The sequence below is a fragment of the Puntigrus tetrazona genome, chromosome 23 (genome assembly GCF_018831695.1).
Source record: "Puntigrus tetrazona isolate hp1 chromosome 23, ASM1883169v1, whole genome shotgun sequence".
In the NCBI taxonomy this organism is placed as follows: domain Eukaryota; kingdom Metazoa; phylum Chordata; class Actinopteri; order Cypriniformes; family Cyprinidae; genus Puntigrus; species Puntigrus tetrazona.
In genome coordinates, this window is record NC_056721.1 from 16,404,750 (window position 1) to 16,422,851 (window position 18,102).

The 18,102-nt window shown below is 40.9% G+C and overlaps 1 protein-coding gene across 1 annotated transcript in view; it reads left to right on the forward strand.

Annotated features, from left to right (window-relative positions):
• Window positions 1-18,102, forward strand: part of huwe1 (HECT, UBA and WWE domain containing E3 ubiquitin protein ligase 1) — a 35,363-nt gene that overhangs the window by 838 nt on the left and 16,423 nt on the right. Inside the window, exons 2-48 of the mRNA XM_043224315.1 lie at window positions 640-689; window positions 1,542-1,611; window positions 1,704-1,802; window positions 1,882-2,088; window positions 2,198-2,350; window positions 2,730-2,792; window positions 3,278-3,355; window positions 3,472-3,519; window positions 3,644-3,812; window positions 3,943-4,043; window positions 4,158-4,308; window positions 4,403-4,530; window positions 4,622-4,762; window positions 4,883-4,988; window positions 6,022-6,129; window positions 6,229-6,330; window positions 6,439-6,519; window positions 6,741-6,847; window positions 7,122-7,299; window positions 7,374-7,465; window positions 7,599-7,801; window positions 7,922-7,979; window positions 8,140-8,316; window positions 8,431-8,676; window positions 9,347-9,480; window positions 9,759-9,859; window positions 10,101-10,289; window positions 10,390-10,606; window positions 10,792-10,914; window positions 11,039-11,276; window positions 11,361-11,702; window positions 12,003-12,125; window positions 12,266-12,361; window positions 12,514-12,783; window positions 13,352-13,504; window positions 13,630-13,757; window positions 13,979-14,060; window positions 14,176-14,352; window positions 14,468-14,621; window positions 14,784-15,181; window positions 15,273-15,468; window positions 15,568-15,735; window positions 15,863-16,011; window positions 16,686-16,752; window positions 16,892-17,115; window positions 17,313-17,524; window positions 17,816-17,998. Of these exons, the coding sequence (XP_043080250.1) occupies window positions 1,567-1,611; window positions 1,704-1,802; window positions 1,882-2,088; window positions 2,198-2,350; window positions 2,730-2,792; window positions 3,278-3,355; window positions 3,472-3,519; window positions 3,644-3,812; window positions 3,943-4,043; window positions 4,158-4,308; window positions 4,403-4,530; window positions 4,622-4,762; window positions 4,883-4,988; window positions 6,022-6,129; window positions 6,229-6,330; window positions 6,439-6,519; window positions 6,741-6,847; window positions 7,122-7,299; window positions 7,374-7,465; window positions 7,599-7,801; window positions 7,922-7,979; window positions 8,140-8,316; window positions 8,431-8,676; window positions 9,347-9,480; window positions 9,759-9,859; window positions 10,101-10,289; window positions 10,390-10,606; window positions 10,792-10,914; window positions 11,039-11,276; window positions 11,361-11,702; window positions 12,003-12,125; window positions 12,266-12,361; window positions 12,514-12,783; window positions 13,352-13,504; window positions 13,630-13,757; window positions 13,979-14,060; window positions 14,176-14,352; window positions 14,468-14,621; window positions 14,784-15,181; window positions 15,273-15,468; window positions 15,568-15,735; window positions 15,863-16,011; window positions 16,686-16,752; window positions 16,892-17,115; window positions 17,313-17,524; window positions 17,816-17,998 (6,965 nt within the window). The 5' untranslated portion in view covers window positions 640-689; window positions 1,542-1,566. The remainder of the gene's footprint in view (window positions 1-639; window positions 690-1,541; window positions 1,612-1,703; window positions 1,803-1,881; window positions 2,089-2,197; window positions 2,351-2,729; window positions 2,793-3,277; window positions 3,356-3,471; window positions 3,520-3,643; window positions 3,813-3,942; window positions 4,044-4,157; window positions 4,309-4,402; window positions 4,531-4,621; window positions 4,763-4,882; window positions 4,989-6,021; window positions 6,130-6,228; window positions 6,331-6,438; window positions 6,520-6,740; window positions 6,848-7,121; window positions 7,300-7,373; window positions 7,466-7,598; window positions 7,802-7,921; window positions 7,980-8,139; window positions 8,317-8,430; window positions 8,677-9,346; window positions 9,481-9,758; window positions 9,860-10,100; window positions 10,290-10,389; window positions 10,607-10,791; window positions 10,915-11,038; window positions 11,277-11,360; window positions 11,703-12,002; window positions 12,126-12,265; window positions 12,362-12,513; window positions 12,784-13,351; window positions 13,505-13,629; window positions 13,758-13,978; window positions 14,061-14,175; window positions 14,353-14,467; window positions 14,622-14,783; window positions 15,182-15,272; window positions 15,469-15,567; window positions 15,736-15,862; window positions 16,012-16,685; window positions 16,753-16,891; window positions 17,116-17,312; window positions 17,525-17,815; window positions 17,999-18,102) is intronic.

Sequence of the window (18,102 nt, forward strand, 5' to 3'; positions counted from 1 at the left end):
TATAGTTTCGTTTATGGTGAACGCTCCGGTTAGCTAATGTCATTGTAATTTGTCGGTATTCGGTAGCTAACTGCTGTGTTGTTCTGTCGACTACATCTCACTTTCTCTGTCAAGAACAAAATCAGTTTTTCTTTAGTGCGTTTGTTTAAATGGCATAGCTAGCTATGCGTTGGCTATTTATTTCACGTCAGGTTCCCTGATCACAGGCCAGTGCTTCTCTTTGACCGGGTTCAAGGTCCTAAATGAGTTTTTTGCTTCTCAGAAGGAGCGAGTAATTTCTAAGAACGCTACATTAAAAGCCTCCTGTTTCAGAAAGAGCAATTTAATTGGTTAAATTCAGTAAAGACGTGTTATTCAGATGCTAGGGATTGTCTGTGCCCAGAATCTGGCCCATATCTGAACCAATGTGGGTTGCTTTTCCCTCGGCTTGCTCTCATACTTATGTTTTCTTTCCACTGACCTTGATTTTTATTCTGCAGCTAATTAGTGTGGGATTGTTTTGACCATTTAGAAGAAATAGCTTTTTTTTAATATGTATAGTTTTACGTTAATGCCTTTTGAAAGTCAAAAGGCATTATCTCAAACATTCTTATGTTTGTCGTTAGATTGTTTCACTTTCATTTATCTTTTTTACTTTAGGTTTTGCACATGAAAAATGCCGTTAAGTTGGAATTGCCAAATCATATACCGTAAGTATCTGCATAAAAATGTAGCTGATGAATGTTTGCATTGGCATAAATGATGGCATTTCGGACTACAATTGGATGTTTGATTATTTTATATGTAATTGTATACTTTATAAGTGCGTTTGGTTATCTGCATTCTAAACCTTTCTTAAGACCAGGTGAAGGAGTGTTTCACACTTTTTATTTAGAAGCAGAGTTGGGGCCACTTTTGTATTGTTAACCACACTTTGTGGTATCAAACTTGTGCCATGTAAACCATTGTAGTTTTAGAAAGTTACGGTTGCACGCTTAGCAACAAACATCTTGTGCTTCACACGCTTTAGACAGTCACAGAAACACTGTGTGTTGTTTAAACAGTAATATGTTAGTAGTTGAAATGTCAAATGGTGAGAGAAAGTGTGTCAAAGAGATGGTTTCAGTATTTAATGGTCTGAAAAGTCCATTCAGGAAAATCTTGACGGTACAGTTGGAAATACATTTGAGGATTTACAGTGCTAGATGCTTTATGTAAATAGTTTGTGCACTGCTTTCATCCAATCAGTGACCCTGACAATGTACATAAATACAGGATTTGGGAATGTACTGTGTGAAACGTCATGTTATGATAACCCAGGATGCAATTCAGGTAAAGTATGAAACGTGTGAAACATAACCTAGGATTTTGTTTACCCAGGTTCAGAATGAGCCAGGATTAATTTTATCCTCCGTTTTCACTGACAAGGCTTAAGTCTAGTATTAAACTAAATGTAAATCTGAGCTGTTTGAACTGAAAGAAGCGTGGTGGCATGTAGATGAGTATTATTCACTGTTCATTTGACTGACTTTCTTTCTCATTGTTTGATGTGTTCTCTGTAGGAATCGAGTGTAGAAATTAGTGACCATGAAGGTTGACAGAAGCAAACTGAAGAAAACCCCCACTGAAGCGGTCAGTAAACACAAGTGCATTTGGAGTATTTGAGGTTGTATGCGCTTGCATTTCTTCATAGTTGACGTTCTTGCACACTCCTCCTCCTCCAGCCTGCCGACTGCAGGACTCTCATAGAGAAGCTGAAAGGATGCAGCGATGAACAGCTGTTGCTGGAACTGCAGCAAATCAAGACCTGGAACATTGGCAAGGTATTTGCCAGCACCTCTAGCGTCACACCGTTTAATATGCATGTTCAGATCTCTAATCACAACCTGTTTCTCTTCACAGTGCGAGTTGTATCATTGGGTAGACCTGCTGGACCGTTTCGATGGCATCCTTTGTGATGCAGGGCAGACAGTGGAAAACATGTCGTGGTTGTTGGTGTGCGACCGGCCAGAGAATGGGCAGCTAAAAGCCTTATTGCTGGCAGTGCTCAACTTCACCGCACTGTTAATCGAATACAGTTTTTCAAGACACCTGTACAGCTCTATAGAGGTACTACAACGCTAGACTGTTACAACAAAACCTGCTTCTGTTAGCTTTAAATGGTTCATTGCAAGTTTGGTTGAACATTTTGTTTTTTCTTTTTTGTGTGTGTCTGTAGCACCTGACCACCCTTTTAGCATCATGTGACATGCAGGTGGTTCTGTCTGTGCTGAATCTCCTGTATGTGTTCAGCAAACGTTCCAATTACATCACCAGACTGGGCTCAGATAAGAGGAGCCCACTGCTCGCCCGTCTTCAGCATCTGGCTGAGGTATGAAAGCTTTACGTTTCGTCATGTCAGCATATTTCTTTTCTCGGTTTTGATTGCTGAAGTCTAGAAGATTGAAATGCCATGTCTGAAAGAAACTGCAAATCAAAGGTCTTTGAAATGCGTGTGATTTAATACTGCAGCAGCAATGTTCATTGTTTTACCTTTTAAAATTGACAAATGGGGAAAAAAAAAGTTTAATCCATGACTCTGGTGTGAACTTTTGAAGTTAATACTTGATGAAATTATTTCAGCTGTTTAGTATCTGTTCTAACCAAAGCAGCATGATGGCCTGCTTTCATGGTGACATTTCAAGGCTGATGCTTGTTATCTTTTATTCTACACCTTTTCCTGATGTTTTTTTTTATTCCCACTGTCCTAGAGCTGGGGTGGGAAAGAGAATGGCTTTGGTCTTGCGGAGTGTTGCAGAGATCTGCCGATGTCGGTATGCTATTTTGTCCTATTACATGTATTCTATGTCGTTGTGAACATAGGAGGAGAAAAAACACTCTATATTTTGAAGTTGTTTCTGTGCACCATTTGAGCTGTTCATAGTTTAGTATGGATGACCCAGTGACCCAGGGCTAGGCCTTATTGGACCAGTGCAGTTACTAAATCACACATCCAGTCATTTTAATATTTTAATGCAAACGTCTGTGGCGTTCTAAATTTTATGACAATTTTCTTAATGTCTCTATGGTAAAGTAATAAAATAGTGTTAGTTGGATATTATACAAAATTCAGTTTTGAAATGGTAATATCAATATCTACAGTATTATTTTAAAGTGCTTTTAATCATTTATTGCTGCAGCTTTTTTTTTATATAAAAATCATTTTATAGCATTTTAAAATTTTACTTATCCAGGGCTTCTTCGTTTAGTCCTGCAGTTTATTTTTTTCCCCTGATGTGTGTGTATTTGTGTTATGCAGAAATATCCACCGAGTGCCACAACATTGCACTTTGAGTTCTATGCAGAACCCAGCTCTGAGGTCAAAGTGGAAAAGAAGGTATGTATGGAGTCACGCTTCTCTTTATTTTCGCCAATCTTATTGAGCATTGTTCTTTTTTTTTTTTTTCTTTTTTTTTGTTGAACCTTTGTTGTACCATTTTGCCCTCTCAACAGTCGAGCAGTAATACGCTACACTACATTCATATCGAACAACTTGATAAGGTGAGTTCTCCTAGTTGTTTTCATTTGCCGTACTTGTGCAACAGTTAATGAAAGCACATAGACCTTTTAATGGCTATTGATTACACTCGAATCTGATTTTTGCTTTTCCCTGGTGTGCCCTCAGATTTCCGAGAGCCCCTCAGAGATCATGGAGTCTCTGACAGCTATGTACAACATCCCTAAAGACAAACAAATATTGCTTTTCACACACTTTCGTCTGGCTCATGGCTTCTCTAACCACAAGAGGAGACTGCAGGCTGTGCAAGCCAGACTGCATGCCATCTCCATACTCGGTGAGTTGACCCCTTTGGTACTGACTGAAATACGTACAGGTATTTATTTTCATAAAACAGCACAAGGTTCTCGCTTTCTGCCTGGTGAGGTTTATGTATGTTTTTTTTTTTTTTTTTTTTTTTTTTGCAGTGTACTCAAATGCCCTCCAGGAGTCAGCCAATAGCATACTCTACAATGGACTTATAGAGGAGCTAGTGGATGTACTTCAGATAACAGACAGACAGTTGGTGGTGGGTAGCAAAGATTAATTTTTATGGCATATGTATTTTTGCACTATTCAAACAACAGAAAGTATAGCTTTTTAGATTAATTTCCTTTATGAACCCTCAATTGTATTGTTACAGGACATTAAGGCTGCCTCTTTGCGAACGTTGACATCCATCGTTCACCTGGAGCGCACTCCCAAACTTTCCAACATTATCGACTGCACTGGAACGGCTTCCTATCATGGATTTCTGCCTGTGCTTGTCCGCAACTGCATTCAGGCCATGATTGGTAAGTGTATATAGAATTTTAGCTCTAATTTCTTCCCTGAGCTCTTTTCTTAGGTTTCAGTTTCGGTGACATTCTGTTCTTATTTTTGCTCCAGACCCACTTATGGAACCGTACCCCCACCAATTTGCCACAGCCCTCTTCTCCTTCCTCTACCACCTGGCTAGTTATGATGCTGGTGGAGAGGCCCTAGTATCTTGTGGTATGATGGAGGCATTGCTAAAGGTTGGTACTTTAGTGCTTCCTCATTTGTGGAGCATTTAATGAGGTGGTGATATGAGAGAATGTATTGTGAACCATGCCACTTCCACATCAGGTGATCAAGTTCCTTGGGGACGAGCAGGACCAGATTACCTTTGTGACACGGGCAGTAAGAGTTGTGGATCTCATCACCAATCTAGACATGGCTGCTTTTCAGTCCCACGGTGGCCTCTCAATCTTTATCTGCAGACTGGAGGTACTGAAAGCCCTTCCCAGCACAACTCGTTCAGCCCCTTGTTCTTCTGCGCAGACTATTCAGTTTTTTGCCCTCTGCCCTTTTGTTGACGGAATGTGACCCCATTGTTTCTCTGTGCAGCATGAGGTTGACCTCTCCAGGAAAGAGTGCCCTTTTGTAATCAAACCAAAGATCCAGAGGCCCAGCACAGCTACTGAGACCGAGGACATGGACACAGATATGGACAGTTAGTACCATCTCTGTTTACTGCATGTGGCGTTATTTAGTTGATCCTTATTTGTGTAGTATCAACACACTGTCTCATCTACACACTAGGCCCAGGGGTTTGATGATAATTTCTGGATTTGTTTTTGTTGTTTACTTTACTGTTTGCTCAAGCTAACCAGAATCATCAGTACTTTTAAGTAGGGCCTTATGATTTCTGTGATTCGGAAGAAATAATGCAATCCACTCAAAAACGGAATTTACAGTTTAACTTGGAATGTCAAAATTTCTTTTTTTTTTTTTTTTTTTTTTTTTTTTTAATTAACTAATAAAAAGTGGGTCGTTACATTTAAATCACATTGTGATATGGATTTGTATCTGTAAATATTAAGCCTCAAAAAAAGGGTTCATGCAAGTTTTTGTTACTAAATGCCGCAGGCGCACAGTTTGTATACTACACACTTACTGAAGCACGCGTGACTCTTTGTTTTCAGTGTCTACCATCTTATTAAATGAGGACATAAACACACAAACATCCTCTCCAGAACTGCTCTAAAAGCATTTTACTATTTGATTTGAATAAATGTGTCAAATCACATACACTGAACTGTAAAGGTATTTGTGATAACCTGTCAAAATAAGTTTAATTTGAAATTCTACTGTTTTTCAATGGAGTGTACATAGCCTACTACTAGCATACTTTTTTTTTTTTTTTTTTTTGAGGAATAACACATTTCTTGTTTTAATTTTTCTGAAAAGTTCTTAATTTAAATTAAAAGGCTTAAAACTACATTTTTATTTATTTGATTACAGAATATAAATACACAATGCACATTTTATACATATTTTATAAATAAGACCTGCATTATTGATACATTTTTTTTATTATTTTTCAAGTTACACAAACTTTATCCGTCATTTCATTAAAAAAAAAAACTTGTATAGCTCCTCTTTGGGCCACTCTGTCAAGCAAGTAAATACTAAGAACGTATGTTTAAAGTCTTCTGAAAGCTATACTAATGGAAATTAAGTAAAACGTGCTTTTGTCAATTTAGTGTCAGAGGTTGCCATGGAGAGCAGTCCTGGCCCATCTACTTCTTCTGGTTCCAGAGCAGAGACAGATTCGCGAGCACAGAGCAGTGCAGTCAGCACTCCCAGAGCAGGTACAATAAGTATACTTGCAAGTCAGCGGATCTCCTTTTATTTATTATATGAGAAACTGTGGACAGTTTGGTAATGCATATTTTCTTCTTTCCCAACAGGAGTGCAGTGCATTCCCCAAAGGGCTGCTCTGTTGAAATCTATGTTGAACTTTTTGGAAAAAGCCATTCAGGATCCTGCATTCTCTGACGGCATTCGTCATGGTATAAGACTCTGCATTTTATGATGCTTTATTTTTACTTTGTGGTTAATAGAGCGTTTTTTTTTAATTTGCTAAAAGTGACATTCATTGCTTTTGCACTCTTTTATAGTAATGGATGGGTCCCTTCCTACCTCTCTGAAACACATCATCAGTAATGCAGAGTATTACGGACCCTCACTGTTTCTCCTGGGTAAGCACAATGTTAACAATACTTCTGGTGCTGGTGATATATTAGCCAAACTCTTTATGTGCAACATTGTGTAGTTCAGTTTTCAAGGTCACAAAGTAGAAAATTGCTACATAGTATGTTTAAAAGGCCCTATGTGCATTTAATTGGTTTGAATCTTGACAAGTTTTTTGTCTGCCCTCTATATTTCTTTCTGATTCTATTTCTTTTGTTCTTTGTTTCAGCGACGGAGGTGGTGACAGTTTTTGTGTTCCAGGAGCCCTCTTTACTGTCATCTCTGCAGGACAATGGTCTCACCGATGTCATGCTACATGCACTGCTCATCAAAGACGTGAGTCTGCCTTAAAAATAAAAAGGAAAGGGAAAGGGAGATGGTACAGCGACAAAACAGTTATTTTGCTGCGTCCACACATTCATTTTAAAACTTTTGTCTGTTTAATGGTCTTTCACCACCCCCTGTTCAGTCATGTTAGAACTTTTATATCCCTTTTCCCCACTATATTCTAATGTTTTTCCATCCCTTGATTTCTCCTTTTTGCAAAGTCCAGCAACCCATGATATTATTTGAAGTGTTTTTGACCCGTTTTACGCCTTTGTTTCTACAGGTCCCTGCTACCAGAGAGGTGCTGGGTTCGCTGCCTAACGTCTTCAGTGCCCTGTGCCTGAATGCCCGTGGTCTGCACTCATTTGTGCAATGCCAACCCTTTGAGCGGCTGTTTAAGGTGCTGCTCTCGCCAGACTACCTACCAGCCATGCGCCGTCGACGCAGCTCTGACCCACTAGGTGAGTGCCCCTATAGGTGTACCTCTGTTTGGAGGTAAAAGAGATGTTTCTAACAGTTTAATTTTGTTAAATAGGTGATACCGCGTCCAACTTGGGCAGTGCAGTCGACGAGCTAATGAGGCACCAGCCCACACTTAAAACAGACGCTACAACAGCCATCATTAAGGTAAATTGGATGGCGCGAAGACATTTTTACACATCATCTTTAAAAAATGCCCTTTATTGCAGTGTTATATGCATATTTAAACTCCTTTTCGTTCTGAGACCTTGAATTTGATTATTAACTTGACCTTTAACAGTTGCTAGAGGAGATCTGCAACTTAGGCCGATCGCCAGAATACATCTGCCAGAAACCTTCCATACAGAAAGCAGATGGGGCAGTCACGGTGCCTCCAGCTCGCTCAAACCATGCTGCAGAGGAGGCATCCAGTGAGGATGAGGAGGAGGAAGAGGCTCTACATACCTTTAGCCAACAGCAGGGGGAGCCGGAAAGCAACAGGCAGTTAGTGCATCAAAATACCTTCTAGTGTTTCGTGCTTTCAGTTAATCGACATAATTAATAGACCTTTTTTTTTTTTTTTTTTTTTTTTTTTTTTTTTTTTTAAATGAATGGTTTTTACAGAGTGGTGGGAACAGAGGAGCGAATCCCCATTCCTCTTATGGATTACATTTTGAATGTGGTATGTGCAGATCTAGACACATTTTTCCTCATTTTTCAGACTGTCTATTCTAGCTTAAGCATTTGAACAGTTCATTGGCTGTCTGTCAAAATGCAAAGTCTAAATTTAGATGAGTTTGCCCTCCACAGACTGGAACTAAAATATGTGGCTTTCCTTTTAGATGAAATTTGTGGAGTCCATTCTTAGTAACAACACAACAGATGACCACTGTCAGGAATTTGTCAATCAGAAAGGACTCCTACCACTGGTGTCAATCCTTGGGCTGCCCAACCTGCCCATTGACTTCCCCACCTCTGCTGCCTGCCAAGCTGTGGCAGGTGTCTGTAAATCTATACTGGTAAGGTTGATGCCTACCTGTAGCAAGTTTTCACCTAATAATGCTTTAGATGCTGTGATATTTAGTGTTTCATATTATTCTCTCTTATCCCCTCACTTTCTTATTGTGACTTAGACTCTGTCCCATGAGCCGAAAGTTCTCCAGGAGGGTCTGTGTCAGTTGGACAGTATACTGTCTGCTCTGGAGCCTCTTCATCGACCCATCGAGGTTCCTGGTGGCTCTGTGCTGCTCAGAGAGCTGGCCAATGCAGGCCACGTTACAGACGCCACACTGTCAGCACGTGCCACCCCACTGCTTCACGCCCTGACAGCAGCGCATGCATACATTCTCATGTTTGTTCATACCTGCAGAGTTGGACAGGTATGCATGTAGGCAGCTATACTATTTTCAATATTAGGACTACAGCTAATAATATTTTTATAAGTGATTAATCTGCTGATTATTTCTTTGGAATATTTTTGATTAATCTGATTAAATCAAAAATGTTATTAAAAAAATCAAATTGGAAAAAATTAAAGTTCACATAAACTAAAAGTTAGCTAGCGGTTTTACTTCCGTTGAGGCTTTTTTTCTACTGCAAATTTATTGGATGTAGTAAAGTGGACGTTTCATTTAGAAACAAAGTGTGGATTGACTTGCACAGGGTTAATTGTTTAAACCGATTGCTTACCATTTGAAAAGTTGATAATGTTACTGTTATATTACATAACTAAATGTTATGTTTACTTGGCCCAATTTCACTTCAATCATTTAGATAAGCATATTACACTTATGTGTTACTATTACTGATAAAAATACAGAATTCTAAATTGTCTAAAATATTATTATATTTATTTTTTTAATGTTATTGTGCTTCCCAATGAGATCTTGATTATTTTAATTGTTGATTTATTATCAGTTTTCATATTAAGTTGTTGCTGTAATATTTTCACAATTAGTGACTAAAAAAAAGAGCCTGGAAGTGCGAGAGGCTGTTAAGAGTGTGAGACTGATGTGGTGTTAACAGTACCTCTTGTTCCTATTCTTTCAGAGTGAGATTCGTGCTATCTCAGTGAATCAGTGGGGATCTCAACTGGGTCTGAGTGTTCTGAACAAACTGAGTCAGCTCTACTGCTCTCTGGTGTGGGAGAGCACTGTGCTGCTGTCCCTCTGTACACCAAACAGGTTAGTACTGCTCTCATCTTACATGATGGACCTTTTACTAATTCACTCCATAGACACACAATCCACCATCTAGTTTATAAATGCATGTTATAGATCTATTAATGATGTAAATGTTTCTTTCTTTGACCTTTTTGACTAAATTATGACTAAAATGTCATAAATTGATCTTCTGGTGGTGCACTGTGCACAGCATAGAATTAGGCTAGGTGGTTGTCTGCAAACTAAGATGAATTGTTTTTATTTTATTTGTTTGTCATTTTTTCATTTGTCTTTTGCAGTTTGCCTCCTGGCTGTGAGTTTGGTCAGGCTGACATGCAGAAACTTGTGCCTAAAGAGGATAAACCCTCCAGCAGCACAGCAGCTGCAGGAAGGAGAACTGGTAAAAATACTGCAGTAATTGCATAGTGGCAATTTCACTGTTAAATTCTTTATAAAGCTCACTACCTTTCTCTACCTCCTCATTTGATATGATTTTATATGTATTTTAGCCACCAGTTTTTCTCTTTTATTTCCTTTTTCCTGTCTTTTTGCTCCTTGGTTATTTTTATTTGCATTTCATGTCCTTTTTTTGCTGGTTTGCATTTGGTTTTTCTTTTCTAAAACCCTTCTCTCTCCTCCAGCTGATACTGAGACCCTGTCTGTGGGGGTGGATCCCTCTGCTCAGGGTTTGCTGGAAGGAATGGGTCTGGATGGAGACTCTCTCGCTCCCATGGAGACAGATGAGCCCACGGCCACTGACCCAAAGACCAAGTCCAAACTCACCCCTGCCATGGCAACACGCATCAAACAAATTAAGCCTCTGCTCTCAGGTCAGTGCCAATAGAGCCATCTAAACCATTTTAATCTGTCATTTTAATAAGTAAAATGAGAAACCTTGAATAACATTGCGTCTATCTGTTTATCTCCCAGCCTCCTCTCGTTTGGGCAGGGCTCTGGCAGAGCTCTTTGGATTGCTGGTAAAGCTTTGTGTGGGCTCACCTGTCCGTCAGCGGCGCTCTCATCATACCACAAGCACAGGCACCGCCCCAACACCGGCAGCTCGGGCCACTGCTTCTTCTCTTACCAAACTCCTTACCAAGGGCTTGAGCTGGCAACCGCCGCCCTATACACCCACGCCACGATTCAGGTAAATACACATGCTTCTTTGTGGCAAATTTTACCCTGTAATTTTCAATATAGCATTAGTATCTTAAATGACAGTTGAGAAAATGAGCTGCTTTTAGACCCGTGTAAACAGACTTCCCTGAAGCTTAAGTGTTATTTCTAGAAAGTGAAAGGAAACTAATATTTATGTATTTTATTTATAATCAGGTTGACTTTCTTTATCTGCTCTGTGGGCTTCACTTCACCCATGCTGTTTGATGAGAGGAAATATCCATACCATCTGATGCTGCAGAAGTTCTTCTGTTCTGGTGGCCATGATGCTTTGTTTGAGTGAGTAGAGAAGTTTGGGAAAAAAATAAATAGCTGATGTATAACTTAACTGAATATTTAAACACTTTTTTAGTACTTCTATAGTAGTATATTTAATACAAGTAAAATGCTTTGCGTTTATCAGGACATTTAACTGGGCTCTGTCCATGGGAGGTAAAGTGCCCGTGTCTGAGGGTTTGGAACACCCTGAGCTGCCTGATGGGACAGGAGAATTCCTAGACGCCTGGTTGATGCTAGTAGAAAAGATGGTGAACCCCAGCACAGTTCTGGACTCTCCACACTCTTTGCCCGCAAAAGTGCCTGGAGCAACACTCAACGCGCCACAGTTCAGTGCATTGCGATTTCTCATTGTCACCCAGAAGGTATGACGTGCTAGTATAAATCATATAAATACCATTGCAGCATTATAGCGAAGCAGCATTTCTAATTTTTCCATATTTTTGCAGGCTGCATTCAGCTGTATTCGTAATCTTTGGAACCGTAAACCCTTGAAGGTCTATGGTGGGCGCATGGCTGAGTCTATGCTGGCCATTTTGTGTCACATCCTGCGAGGAGAACCTATCATCCAGGAGCGTCTCTCTAAAGAGAGAGAGGGTACTGCTCGACCTGATGAGGAGAGCAGTTCCACAAGTGCTGGGGCAGCTAGCGGACCTTCGGGAACAGGGGGAGTAGTTGGAGAAGGAGTGTCTGGAAGTGCCAATGGCAGCACTACTGGAGGCTCTACAGAGGAGGGAACCAACTCGACAGCACGCAGGGAGCCACAGGTCAACCAGGCTCAGCTGACTCAGGTACTGCCACTTCCTGTTGTAAGAAATACTATGAATTCCAAAATTTGAAAGGATGTTTAATAAATTGAATTAATTTATTTCCTACAACAGGTAGGTAGTTTTTGTGCACTGTAATGATTTTTTTTTAAAAAAGTAATAAAATTAATGCTTAAAACTTTAATAATTGTTTTTTTATAAATGTAATCAAATGAATCATCAATCATTTGCACATAAATGAGGTTGTGTTGTAATCAAGCTCTATAATACCTGAAACCAGTAATTAGCCATTTCTAACCAGTCAAACCTTTAACTCTTTCATAGCTAATGGACATGGGCTTCTCCAGAGAGCATGCGATGGAGGCTCTGCTAAACACCAGCACTATGGAACAGGCCACCGAGTACCTGCTCACACACCCTCCACCACTGCTCAGCGCAGCTGTCAGAGTAAGACTCTAACGCAAAGACTAAACACACTCTCTCTCTCTCTCTCATACACACACACACACACACACACAAGCATACACAGACAGGATGCACACACAGGCTATAAGTTAGTGTAGTCACTGTGAGCTTTGTTTCTGTAGGAGTTCACCATGTCTGAAGAAGACCAGATGATGCGGGCCATTGCCATGTCTCTAGGTCAAGAAGTTAGCATGGAGCAGCGCTCAGACTCACCTGAGGTGGGCACCCACACATTCATTACATCAGTTAAATAGGAATTACTTAGTAGCACAGCATAGGCCAACTCACCTGTCTACTTCACATCTTCACCAAGCTTTCCCTGCCTTCGAACAGATACACAAGTCACACCCATGTTACTTTTTGTTTGTAGGAAGCAGCTCGTCGGCGTGAGGAGGAGGAGAGGAGAGCAAGGGAAAGGGTAGAAGAGGAAGAGGCACGCTGCCTGGAGCGTTTCCTAGAAGCTGAGCCTCTAGACACCACAGAGCTACATGCCTTCACAGACTCAATGCTGCCTGGCTGCTTCCACCTGCTCGACGAGCTGCCGGACACAGTCTACCGCCTTTGTGATCTGCTCATGACTGCTATTAAAAGGAACGGCCCTGAGTACAGGGACCTCATCCTCAGACAGGTGGTCAATCAGGTCAGTATGCCCATATGTGCACACAACATACTAATTGGAATGGGTATGTTTGGCAGTGAGTTTTCTGAAAGATACTCGTACACATCTAGTCAAAGAGCTGGTCACACATGACTGAATGTGTTTTTTTTATGGTCTTGGCAAAAACATGTTGCACTGAAGGCTTATCTTTTATATGCTTATTATTGTAGAAAAATTTACTTTTTTTTAAATATGCTAATTTGGTGTTCAGCATACTTATCAATGTTGAAAATTTTACTCCATCCTTGCTGAACAAAAGTGTTTTTTTTTTCTTTGGGGGGGAAAAAAGTACTGACCCAGAATGTTTTGTTAAATGTTTACTTTTCTGTAAAATAGTTTCTGTAAATTGTCACAGTGTATAGGATTGCGATACATTTTACAAGTATAAGCTGCAGTGCTGGTTACATTAATGTCAGCTGGCCCAAAACGCTTTTGCACTGGTCCCAGGTCAGTAGGCCATCCTTATTGTTGAGTCCTGCACTTTTCTGGGTAGGTTTGAAGTAAAACCATGACCCTGTTCTCATCTGTATGTTTGTTTTATTTATATAAGGTGTGGGAGGCTGCCAACGTGTTGATAAAGGCTGCAGTGCCGCTAACAACCAGCGACACCAAGACAGTGTCTGAGTGGACGAGACAGATGGCAACCCTCCCCCAGGCCTCCAACCTGGCCACCCGCATCCTGCTGCTCACGCTGCTCTTTGAGGTACACGGTCTTGCACAGTCGGCTGCACACATCATCACTGTTTATTTATACCCTATCCTCTAAAAGAACGTATGAATCTGCATGCACAAGTAAATACACCCACTGTGCTGCTCTATGTGCCACAGGAGCTGAAACTCTCATGTGCTCGGGTTGTGGAGAGCAGTGGTGTCTTGACTGTGCTGATCAAGCTGTTGGAGGTGGTGCAGCCCTGTCTGCAAGCTGCCAAAGAGCAGAAGGACATCCAAACACCCAAGTGAGTCCCTGTCCTTCTCCTGTCTGCATGAGTGATCAGTTTGCACTCAGACATCAGCATTCCTAGAAAGCTCTGCTGACCCAAGCAATGTTCAAAACAGAGAAGCAGAATTTGTTTATAGAGGAATAATGTTGTTTTGCACCACGTTATAGCATTTTTAATATAATAGGACATATGAACAATGTTTCCCATTATATTTTACAAATCATCTATATTTGTAGATGGATCACTCCTGTTCTCCTGCTTATTGACTTCTATGAGAAAATGGCTGTTTCATCCAAACGAAGAGCTCAGATGAACAAGGTTGGTGCCTGAAGAAGTATAAAGGCAGTCTGTTATAATTATAAACTTGTCAATATGACAACAGTGAAAAGTTCTGTCTAATGGAAGTGGTATGTTAACTTTATCCTTATCTTAGTACCTGCAGCCCAATGGGAATAACTGGCGTTGGTTTGATGACCGTTCAGGCCGCTGGTGCAGCTACAGTGCGAGTAACAACAGCACCATCGACTCAGCCTGGAGGGCAGGAGAGACCAGCGTCCGCTTCACTGCAGGCCGTAGGAGATACACTGTCCAGTTCAACACCATGGTGCAGGTAACAACTCCGACCTGGGCAAAACACTTGTTTTGTGGATCAAAATGAAATGGAATTTGATTCATTTATGCCAGTACCATACAGTATGAAGAGTAGATCTTTTGTTTCTCTTCAGGTAAATGAAGAGACTGGGAACAGACGGCCAGTTATGTTGACAGTACAGAGGGTGCCACGGATGCCCAAGACCTCAAAATCTGGAAGTGTTACTGATACAGAGAGAGAAGAGAGTGAACAGCGAGCAAAGACTGAGGAAACGCAAACTGACACAGGTGGAGAAACAGCAAGCCTATGAATTTAACTTCATTAGCATTTTGGATGGTTCTTTTTTTTTTTTTTTTTTTTTTTTTTTTTTTTTTTTTTTTTTTTCCTCCTGTTGTATATTTTATTCACATTTCCTTTTTTGACTTTTTTTTTTTTTTTTTTTTTTTTAGATCCCGGCTCTGTGGCTGTGGAGATGGCGCCCCCTAAAGAAGAGACAGAGCAGAAGGAAACGAGCACAGCAGCTCCTTCTACCCTTCAGGACCCCTCTGGTTCCAGTGGTATTGTTGTACAGGGGCTGACAGAGGATATGATCACGGTTTTGATCCGCGCCTGTGTCAGCATGATTAGCGTTCCTGTGGATCCGGACACTTTACATGCCACTTTGCGTCTCTGTCTGCGCCTCACGCGTACACACCATTACGCTATGATGTTTGCAGAGCTCAAGAGCACTCGTATGATCCTGAACCTCACTCAGAGCTCAGGGTTCAATGGCTTCACCCCATTGGTGACTCTGCTCTTCCGTCACATCATAGAAGACCCAGCCACCCTGCGACACACTATGGAGAAGGTGCATATTCACCCAAAACATACATTTCTATTACCTTGGGTATATTATCTAAAATAATTTGTCCTTACTTGATCATTCTCTCTTTTCTCAGGTGGTACGGTCTGCCGTCACCAGTGGTGCAGGAAGCACTACTTCAGGTGTTGTGTCAGGTAGTCTGGGCTCCAGAGAGATCAACTACATCTTGCGTGTCCTGGGCCCAGCAGCCTGTCGTAACCCAGAGTGCTTTACGGAAACTGCCAAGAGCTGTATCCGAATTGCTCTTCCGGCCCCAAGAGGTGCTGGCACTGGTATGGTGGAAAACCTCCAAGAAATCCACCCCAAAAAAAATAAGCATATAAGTTGTTCTAAAGCCTAATAACCAATCACTATCTCTCTCCGTTAATCAGCCTCAGATGATGAGTTTGAGAACTTCAGAATTAAGGGTCCAAATGCTGTTCAGCTAGTGAAGACGACACCCCTGAAGCTGTCCCCACTGCCCTCCATACCAGAGACTATTAAAGAGGTCATCTATGACATGCTGAATGCCCTAGCAGCATATCACACTCCAGAAGAGGGTAAGACAGAAAAATAAAAGCATGCGTTTTTATTTAGTTCATGGTCCAGATCTATCAAGCTGTCGTCTATCATCAACATCTATTTCTTTTAAATGCTTGGGGTTCATTTGGGTTTGTTTATGTGAAGCAGAGAGAGGAGAGGAGCGGGCAGCCGCAGTACCGGGAAGTCAAGACCTATGTCAGATTCTGCAAGATGTCGGTGATGATGTCTACCAGCAGTACAGACTTACCAGACAAGGCAGTGATTTTGATTCGCAGTCTGCCTTCCACATCAATGTAAGAGTTTTGTATATGCTGTGGAAGATAATTGTTTTTGCATCAATTATCATAGAATGCCATGATTAGCATCACTATTGATTATAAAATCCAGCACCTATCTCCCCCTCTTTGTTTTTCAAAAAGATAAAAAAAAATGTGAATTTCTAAAAGTAAATGTTTTTCATGGTGTTTGGAGCAGGCAGCCAAAAGTTTGGTGATCATTTAATGTGACTGTTTTGATTTCAAGGCACATTTTCGTAGCGCACAACTGTTTGTCTCTATTAAAAGCGAGTCTTTTTTTTTTTTTTTTTTTTTTTTTTTGACAAATTCAGAATGTTGGATTTTTATTTTTTTTTTTAATTGCATTTTTGTTGTAATTTGTCAGATGAAAGTTAAATGTTGCAAATCTGCCATATTAATGACATCACAATGTGTTGTTGATTGCTTAGAAATGATCTTTCTCGTGGACCCTTTCTTGCAAAGAAGCTTCAACACTATGCACAATGCATGCTTCAATGCCTTGGAGCTTTTTTGTATGGAAAAGCATTATTCACTCTTGTACAAATCTAGTTCAAGTAGCTATTCTGTGAACAAAAAAAAAAAACACAAGTAAGCCCAAGTGTACGTGTACTATAATGGGCTCAGAAATGTGGGATTTGCATTAATAGTGGGTGTTAATTATACTCTATCAGACTCAGGTGTTTGCTGCAGATGGTGCCGTTGCAGAATCCTCTCAATCTGGAACTCCACAGGGAGAAGGTGTGAACTGCTATACATACACACAGACACAGCCAGAGCTTCAAACCTTTTCTTTATACAATGACCTTTTTTCCCTCACTTTTGCTGGTTTCTTGACTTTCCCTGGAAATTTCTGTCATTGCTTGTCCTCCTTCTCTAGCCTCTACACCTGAGGAAATGCGTGAAGAGAAAAAGGAGCAGGAAGGAGAGAAGGGAGCTTCCTCTGAGGAGAGCCGAGCTGCCAAAGCGAAGGCCAGCAAACCCCTGATGCCTACTTCTACCATCCTGAGGCTGCTTGCAGAGCTGGTGCGCTCTTATGTTGGCATCGCCACTCTGATCACCTCTTACAACTACACAGCTGGCCAGTCAGAGCTCATTAAGGAGGTGAGTCACATCAGTTGATATATAACCAAAGTGTTTCTGATAAGTTTCTTTTTACGTAATTGTTTATAGTGAATTGAGCCTATTCATTCAATATTGTGTTTTAAGACATTGCCTGGATATTATTATAGAGAATTTGTGAAGTTAAAGTCCTTTTATCTTAACAAACATGATTTGTCATGTGTAATAATTTTGTACAGGATTGCAGTGTGCTGGCATTTGTTTTGGACCACTTGCTCCCACACACCCAGAACTCACAGGACAAGGACACCCCTGCCCTTGCGCGCCTTTTCCTGGCCAGCCTTGCTGCAGCTGGCACAGGCACTGATGCCCAAGCGGCCCTGGTCAATGAGGTCAAGGCTGCTTTGAGTCGAGCGTTAGGCATGGCAGAAGGGACAGAGAAACACGCCCGGTAAGTCGAGCTGCCTACTTGCTAGTGTTGGGTTTGACTCCAAGTCTTTGACCAATCGAGTCAGAGCATAGTTGGGGTTGATTTCTACACGTACTGTTTTTATTTTAATGTACAGTAGCCTAATACAAAATACTTTTCATCAGTGATAGAAATTTTTAGGTGAAAAGTCCACTGATTAGTTGCCACATAAGCACTCCGTAATCGAGACGGAGTACCCCAACTGTGCTGTTCACTATACTATAGAGAATGCATTTATTGGATGGGTGACTTTTGCTTTTCACTCTTTTGCAGCTTGCAAGCAGTGATGTGTATCATCAGCACCATTATGGAGTCTTGTCCATCAACCTCGAGCTTCTACAGCACAGCCACAGCCAAGACCCAGCACAATGGCATGAACAATATCATCCGACTATTCCTAAAGAAAGGCCTTGTTAATGACCTTGCCCGTGTGCCTCATAGCCTTGATTTATCCAGGTATCACAATAACAAACATTTGATATATTAGCCTTATGTATGTTTTGTTTTTTGTTTATCCTAACCTTGGTAATTTGCCTAAAAATCAGTTAAGTTATCTTATT